The sequence below is a fragment of the Coregonus clupeaformis genome, unplaced genomic scaffold, assembly GCF_020615455.1.
Source record: "Coregonus clupeaformis isolate EN_2021a unplaced genomic scaffold, ASM2061545v1 scaf1138, whole genome shotgun sequence".
NCBI lineage: Eukaryota > Metazoa > Chordata > Actinopteri > Salmoniformes > Salmonidae > Coregonus > Coregonus clupeaformis.
The window spans coordinates 170891-178399 of NW_025534592.1; the positions used below are offsets into that span (position 1 = coordinate 170891).

The following is a 7509-nucleotide window of genomic DNA, read 5'->3' on the forward strand; positions in this document are numbered from 1 at the left end:
ATTTGTGTTGCTTTTCCCTCCAAATAAATACGCAGCAGCGTTCCTCATCAACCTCATTCAACGAGGAGGAGCAAGGTACAACAGCTCGTGCGAACAAATGGTATGTGCTAAGGAAATCGTCATAAATTTGGAAAGCTATATTTCAGTTTTTTAAGAAAAACTCGACATATAGCGAGCAGGGTGTTTAAGTACGATACTTTTAATCAAAAACTTTACGCGGGTGTTGACCTTTCACCCTCATTTTCTGATAGTACCGTTGCGTGTTTGTTAGCTAGGCTAGCTAAGCTATCTGCAACATGAGTTATGGTAGGCCCCCGCCCGATGTTGAGGGCATGACTTCTCTTAAAGTGGATAATCTGACGTACCGAACTTCACCTGAGACCCTTCGCCGTGTCTTCGAAAAGTATGGTAGGGTAGGAGATGTTTACATCCCCCGAGATCGTTATACGAAAGAGAGCAGAGGGTTCTCCTTTGTGCGATTCCATGACAAGCGGGATGCAGAGGATGCGATGGACGCAATGGATGGTGCCGTGCTGGACGGGCGCGAGCTGAGAGTCCAGATGGCACGCTACGGACGTCCCCCAGATTCTCACCATGGAGGTGGTGGTGACCGTGGAGAGCGTGGTGACCGTCGGCGTGGAGGTGCTCCCCGGAGGTACGGGGGTGATGGCCGACGAAGTAGGAGGTAAGAGCTGAGCACATGGTTAAGTAGTTGCTCTAGCTCTCCTTCGATTGGGTCGTTTTTCATTGTTAGATATGTAGTAATTATTTACAGTGAAATTTACGTTTACTTGGCTAACGTTAGCTATGACGCATAATGTTTGTGTAGGAACTTGAATGTTGTAACGCTACCTTATGGCCCTTGTATCGATTATGTAGCGTCAAACAGCCACCATTACATGCATGGTTCATTGACCTGATAATTTAGCAGCGTTTTGAGGGTGTTGTGGCCTTACGTTTACCACTGTTTTAGATGGGCGATAACTCAACACACCGAACTTACTGTAGTTTTCCCCCCAGTCCCAGGCGTCGGAGACGCAGCAGATCCCGGAGCAGAAGCCGATCTCGTTCCCGCAGCCGTTCCCGCAACAGCCGATCAAGGTCCCGTTCCTACTCTCGCTCCAAGTCCCGCTCCCCTAAGAGAGACAAGGCCAAGTCCCCATCCAGGTCCCGCTCCAGATCCAAATCCAAGACCCCTAAGTCAAAGTCCCGTTCCAGGAGCCACACCCCTGCAGAAAGAGGCTCACGGTCAAGATCCAAGAGCCAGCCCAAGTCACCTGGGGCGAATGGCGCTGAAACCCCATAGATGAGTGACAAAATGGTAAGTGTTGGGCAAGGAGATGGGAACACCTTAACACTACCTTTTTGTAAATTGTTTGAGGTGAAGTCTAGCGTTACACTAAATTGTATGAATAGCATGGGGAGGGTCATGTGTGGGATGGATTTGCACTCTCTCCCTTTTCAATGGTTATCTGTGGTTGAATAGAAGGGGGTTGGTTGTGGGATGTCTTGACCAAATGTGAGCTGCTTTAACACTGTCTTTTTCCACCTCAAAATGGTTATGCATATTACTGTAACACTGGGCATGGCAAAGCAGAATGGAAAACTGTCCCATATGGTCGTTGCCTTAAACTCACATTTGATGGATTTTTGGGACTATTCCTTTGTCACAATTTTACTCTGTCCTGCCCAATGTTCCAGTTCGTTATCAGTGTAGAGGTCCGTTCTTGACATGTACATCTGTGGTATTTGAAAATAATTTTTTACCATCAAAATAAAATGTTCAAAAAAAATCTGGAATTCTTTCCTCCAAGCTGCGGAATCCTGTTTGCAAAAGAGGAGTTTGAGGCAGTATGAGCAGTTAGTGAGCTGGGTGTGTGAGCTGTCCGGGCACCTGCTGCTGTGGGGGTTGCTATGGAGCAGGCCGGTTGCAGGTTGCAGGCCGGTTGCAGGTTGCAGTCAGTGTTGGGGTGGTGTTGAGGTACGTCTGCAGGACAATGGACAGAAGCCTTGCATTGTCCTCCAGGTCATGCTCTCGGCCTTTTGGGGGCAAATACTTGTGCTCAGGAGGGAACCAAGGTTTGTCTGACTCTGGTTTCTCATGACAAGATTTCTCATTTTGTGAAGCCTGGGCGTCTCTTGACGTTGGTTCCTTCCTTGAACCAAACAATTTCAACCATCAGAAATGGGTATTGGCATAGCTTTTGATTTGGCAAATTTTTTTCAAATGTAGACTAGTTACCTACTAATATGGGGGAAATGTGCTATTCACATGAAGTTGGCATTACATTGGCAGCTGATTATGCCATGCAAATGGCCTGGAGGTGTCTCCACGTCTATCTGGAGGGAGGGGTGGTCAAGTTAACAAGTCGTCGCCACTTCATTACTAGAGGTTTAAGACAAAATGTAGCGATTTGTTTTCCAACACCTGTTTCTTACAGCTTGTCTTTCAAACCTTTTTCAGATGAGACGCCAATGAGGACGTCAGACTGCGGACCCTGTCCATACAATGATTTCTGGTGTAAAAGGTTATTATTGTATCTTGACCGGAAGGTGTTTTTTTTTTTTGTTTGCCCAGACTTGTCTTTCAGTGTGCAATGTTTTAATAAATAAATACTTACTGTGCTTTTGAGGTAGGTGGGCAATACTGCTGGGATTTGAATTAGTTGGACTGCATGGCTATTTTCAGTATCTAAAACTGTCATAGTGAAGATTTGCTGGCCTAGCTTTTACAACTGTTATTTTGGGTTTCATGAGAACTGTTCAGGGAGATATGGGGTTAGTGAAAGGCCATTACAGAAGTTTAAATGGATAGGGCTTCCAAAAGCTTTTAGGATAAGTACGGAAAGAACCAAGCACAGATTTACTTGCAAGTGAACTTTGCGATGTAGGTTTATCTTTAATTTAATTGTGACTCTAATCTTCTCTCCTGTATTTTTTGTGCACTAGGCGCAGTTGTGTAGCAGTTGAGTATTGCTGGTTAGCTGTTAAGGTGGCGTGTTGCAGTGCTTGGCTGTTTCCAGTGTTCTCCGGGAATGCCCCTGTGGCTACAATGCTGTGATGGTGGCCAACTTAAATGGCTGCTACAAATTCACCATCGGTAGAATGCCTGTCTTGCTTTCAACACAAGTTTAAATGTTCTCTAATTCGGAGCACCAAGTATGGTATGCTAATTTTTGTTTGTTTCATTGTCAAACAGAACAGATGCATTCTGTCTTGCCCTTTTGTGCATTCCTTTTCCCCCTTGCAAGAGTATAAGTGTCCAATGTGAAAGCTAATAAAAATTATCTTCTAAAATGTTTGGCTTTCGTGTAATCAATTTCATTCTAAAACTTACTTTGACAACACTACTATACAACTTAGACTATTTTATAATGCATTGTGTTTTGAACCATTGATCTTGTATTGGGTCTTGATGACTATTTGGCGAATTTGAATATGCCTTGCTGGCAGTAACTGAAGGATACATTGACACCATTTTATGTCTTTATTGTCATTCAGCTTTCCTTGTCCTCAGTTATAATCATTTGTACAGCATGGCTTCCAGGAAGTGTTGACCCAGCTAGTTGGTCTTTGTTGGCGTGGAATTTCTCCAGTGGAATGTTGAGACACTTCAAGTTCCATTTGTGCAGCAATGCCTCTATGGACCAGTCAGCACTGAAACATTAAGACAAATAATCAATTTGAGTAATGTTTACTTGACATTGACTGACAGCCACATACGGTCCTGAAAGGCATACCTTCTCTCTTGGTAAGTTGTCCAAAATTGGGCCACAGGGTTTTTCCTCAAGAGGAAGGAGATGGTCACCAGGGCATTTTCAAAATCTGAAAGTTGTAAATTCATAGTAAATTCGAGTTTCAGAACTCTATCTGCTCACATTTCCCAAATGAACTGGTCAGTCTGAACTCACCTTCAGGCTCATAGAAAACATCTGATCCCAAGATGATGTCTAATGGAGGGAGGAGCAGAAGGTCTGGGGAGACTTCTCCCCAGGTAATACCCACCACAAGCACATTGGGCAGTTCATTCACTTCACACGTGCGCCTACAGTTCTCCAGACACAGTGGAAGTTCTGCACTGTCTGACAAGATCACTTGTGCCCCACACTTTGCTGCCACCACACCAGGTAAACTCACGCCAGCCCCAAGCTGTGAACAAACAGCAGTGCATTCTGATTCAATAGTTTGTTTCAGAAACAAGTTACACATTCAGACGGTAAATATAAGTTAATTGGAGAGTACACTGAATAAAGGTTTGGTTCAGTAAATTACCTCTAGCACCGTTTTGTGGATCAGCTCTTCCCTATGTGTCCACACATATTGTGCTAATACCACTGCACAAGGCCAGACATACATCCCATATTGTGGATCAAGGACCTAGTACAGAGAGTGGAGAAACGACATGATTACAGTTCACATGAATGTCAAAACAACTTCCATTGATTCAGAAAAGTCTGGCTGGCAGGATAACTTCTGTACACCTCCAAGGAACTCGGCAGGCTTCAGGGTCAATTACTACAGTGCAGTTGTAGGCGAGCAATATTGTTATTTACAGCAACATCACTGGTTACACATGGAAAAAGTGTAGATTAGAAAGTGCGCAAAAACCTCAGGGATGGAAACATTCAGTGATTGCTTTGGGTCCTCGTATTCTTCGAACGTGAAGGACTTATGCAATATGTTGGACATCTCAGTTGCTCTGTTTTCCATTTTACCATCCCAATTGTGAGAGTTAGTAAATAAATTCAGTGCTAAAACAATACGTTTACTGTCATTAAAACCGTATTTCCCAAAAAACAGACATGCTTGCGTCTGTCTGCTGATGGACGGTGAAAACGTAGACGGTATACAGCCAATGACATGTGCTAATGACTCTGGTGGGAAGGCGTATTCCACATTTTATCCAATCGGTTTTCTCGGATGTATGACCCGCTCTTGTACGTGGCCAACGAACTTCTTACGGCTCTCTGGGTGGGCGGGTTTCAAATTGTAGATACCCCCGCGTTTGGTTGCAAGAGCATTGTTGTAGTTAGCTGCTTAGCTAATTTCATCCGAGCAGCTTCCTCGCTATTAAAAGTATGCTTAGAACAACATCTTAATTTTAAGGCCAACGTGTCGTGTTTCAGTAACACCAACAAAGTACTCGTATGAAGTTGCTTACCGTTTAAATTTAACTCCAGACCAGCCGCTACGCTAGCCACTCAACTAACGTTAGCTTCACCACTAGCTAGCAAGTCAAGCTAGCAAATGTGTTTGTCTACACACCCCAGTCTAGCGAGCTAGCTAACTCAAGACAACTCCCTAAATTTGGAGGAATGAACCATAAAAGTAAGAAGAGGATCAAAGAGGCGAAGCGGAGCGCCAGACCTGAGCTGAAGGACTCTTCAGACTGGACGAAACATGACTATTGCAAGAGTTTCGATGTGTCACACCGCTCAGTGAAGGTAAACTGTCGGTAGAACGCTATCCATGCTAGGCTAGTTAGCCATGTTAGTTCTGTCAACACGTTTCACATTACAAAACCAGTGCGGATGGTCACGTAGGCTACTGCTGCGCTTTCAGCGCACAGCGGTCTTCATTGGCGCAACTGTCAAATCTGTCACTCTGGACTCAAACTCTGTGTGCCACAGGCCATTCCATTAATACTTTACCTTATTAGTTTGACGGTGTCTAGTTACTTTGTTGTGAAATCGTGACAATATTGTTACATTTGTATTTCATTGAGGCCTACATGTGAAGATTAGCCAGTCACCACCAACAGGTAGCCAGCCTACTGACCCATGTGCTCAGACCCAATAGACAGCTGATGATGGCATTTTGTTTTAATCACAAGAGAGTTAAGAAGGGCTGCTCAGGCTGGCTAAGAATACCCATGACACTCAAACTTAGATAATTCCGGTTGACGGATACTGGTGTCAGGTCTGAATTAGCCCCTCCAACGGAGGTAGTTTTAAGAGATGTCATATAGGTCAAGATCTCAACAGCATTTTTGTTTCATTCCCTCTCTTTTGGGGGTGTGCTTCTGAATTTAGCCTTTAAAAAATGTCAGACCCCATTATTCCATGTAAAAGGGGAACAAAAATGCCCATCACCTTTTGTATTCCCTTTGCCCCAGATCAGACTGTCAAATTGTCTTCCTCCGAGTCTACTCCTTAATGTTCCAGTTGGTGTCATTGCATTCAAAAACAGCCTGGCTCTCTACCTAAACAACAGTTGATATTTTATTGCGATGCAGTTTTGTAAAACACTCAACCTCAATCTGCGAGACCAATACTAGGCCCAATGACTGGCAAGCATTAAGTCAGAAATGACTAGTGTTCCCCTTGAATTCAGTACAAAGTAATTTGTATTGGTAGAATGGTTATTGAGAAAGTGTTGATTAAAGTAGGCGTACATTCATGAAATGTAGCCCTCAACTCTCTCTTTCACACAAACAGACCTTTTTATAATAATATAATATACCATTTGCGTATATAATCCCTTCTACCTCCTGGCACTGACATGTCTGCCGTATGCGTCTCACAGGACAATGTTGAGCGTGTGGACACCCTGCGTCTCAGCGCAGAGGAGTTCATCCAGCGCTTCGAGAGGCCCTACAAACCTGTGGTGCTGCTCAACTGTCAGGACACCTGGCCAGCCCGCGAGAAGTGGACCATGGAGCGCCTCAAACGTAAGTACCGCAACCAGAAGTTCAAGTGTGGTGAGGACAACGACGGTTACTCTGTGAAGATGAAGATGAAGTACTACGTGGAGTACCTGGAGTCCACACAGGACGACAGCCCACTCTACATCTTCGACAGCAGCTACGGCGAGCACGCCAAGCGCCGTAAGCTGCTGGAGGACTACCAGGTGCCAGTCTACTTTAGGGACGACCTCTTCCAGTTCGCCGGGAGAAGCGCAGGCCTCCTTACAGGTAAGAGCGATCCTCAGTAACGTTAACTAAAATAGCTGCAATGTTATTGTATGTTCTGTGTAGTTTAACTAACTCTAGTAACACCTGTCCCTTTATTTTTATGTATTTTTTCACAGATGGTTTGTAATGGGTCCTGCCCGCTCTGGCACTGGCATCCACATTGACCCGCTGGGTACGAGTGCCTGGAATGCCCTGGTGCAGGGGCACAAGCGCTGGTGCTTGTTCCCCACCCACACGCCCCGGGAGCTGATCAAGGTGACCCGGGAGGACGGGGGCAACCAGCAGGATGAGGCCATCACCTGGTTCAGCGTGGTGTACCCACGCACCCAGCAGCCAACCTGGCCCGCTGAGTTCAGACCCCTGGAGATCCTGCAGGGACCAGGGGAGACTGTGTTTGTCCCTGGTCAGTGGGCTACTGCTGCCATTTTATAGACATGTCTGGTCTATCTTTCACTTTGAATACTCTTTGACTGGAGAGAGAGAAGTTGTTTTTGTCTTTCTTCAGCGATTTTGAATAATTTGTCAAGATCTGAAAAGGACAGGGGTCCTCAGTTTGTTAGGAAATATATTATGTAAAAGTAGGGCAGAACAGACTG

General features: G+C 45.0%; 3 protein-coding genes across 10 annotated transcripts; 2 read left to right on the forward strand and 1 right to left on the reverse strand.

The window, feature by feature from the left end:
* Positions 1 to 50: 50 nt before the first annotated feature.
* On the forward strand, positions 51 to 3297 carry LOC121551111 (serine/arginine-rich splicing factor 2-like). 5 transcript variants are annotated; one of them, XR_005997027.2, is made up of 5 exons: positions 51 to 685; positions 1021 to 1321; positions 1815 to 1981; positions 2465 to 2528; positions 2950 to 3297. XR_005997027.2 is itself a non-coding variant. In XM_041863660.2 (3 exons), the coding sequence occupies exons 1-2, from the start codon at positions 297 to 299 to the stop codon at positions 1304 to 1306; spliced, it is 675 nt and encodes a 224-aa protein (XP_041719594.1). In that variant the 5' UTR covers positions 51 to 296; the 3' UTR covers positions 1307 to 1321; positions 2465 to 3297. The 5 variants fall into 5 exon arrangements, 2 of the variants coding, with proteins under 2 accessions (XP_041719594.1, XP_041719595.1); XR_005997025.2 differs by having other exon boundaries at positions 2465 to 3297; XR_005997026.2 differs by lacking the exon at positions 1815 to 1981.
* A 175-nt stretch (positions 3298 to 3472) lies between these two features.
* Positions 3473 to 5777, reverse strand: LOC121551110 (methyltransferase-like protein 23). 4 transcript variants are annotated; one of them, XM_041863659.2, is made up of 5 exons: positions 5652 to 5777; positions 4273 to 4377; positions 3912 to 4149; positions 3741 to 3825; positions 3473 to 3657 (listed from the first exon to the last, which is right to left on the reverse strand). In XM_041863659.2, exons 2-5 carry the CDS (start codon positions 4354 to 4356, stop codon positions 3498 to 3500), a joined length of 567 nt encoding a protein of 188 aa, XP_041719593.1. In that variant the 5' UTR covers positions 4357 to 4377; positions 5652 to 5777; the 3' UTR covers positions 3473 to 3497. The 4 variants fall into 4 exon arrangements, with proteins under 4 accessions (XP_041719593.1, XP_041719591.1, XP_041719592.1 ...); XM_041863657.1 differs by lacking the exon at positions 5652 to 5777 and adding an exon at positions 5368 to 5447; XM_041863658.1 differs by lacking the exon at positions 5652 to 5777 and adding an exon at positions 5162 to 5249.
* LOC121551109 (bifunctional arginine demethylase and lysyl-hydroxylase JMJD6) lies at positions 5314 to 7503 on the forward strand. The gene is given in 4 exon segments (XM_045217605.1): positions 5314 to 5444; positions 6526 to 6889; positions 6892 to 6913; positions 7030 to 7503. Coding segments are annotated over 4 exon segments (831 nt in total). The 5' UTR covers positions 5314 to 5315; the 3' UTR covers positions 7346 to 7503.
* The last annotated feature ends 6 nt before the right edge of the window (positions 7504 to 7509 follow it).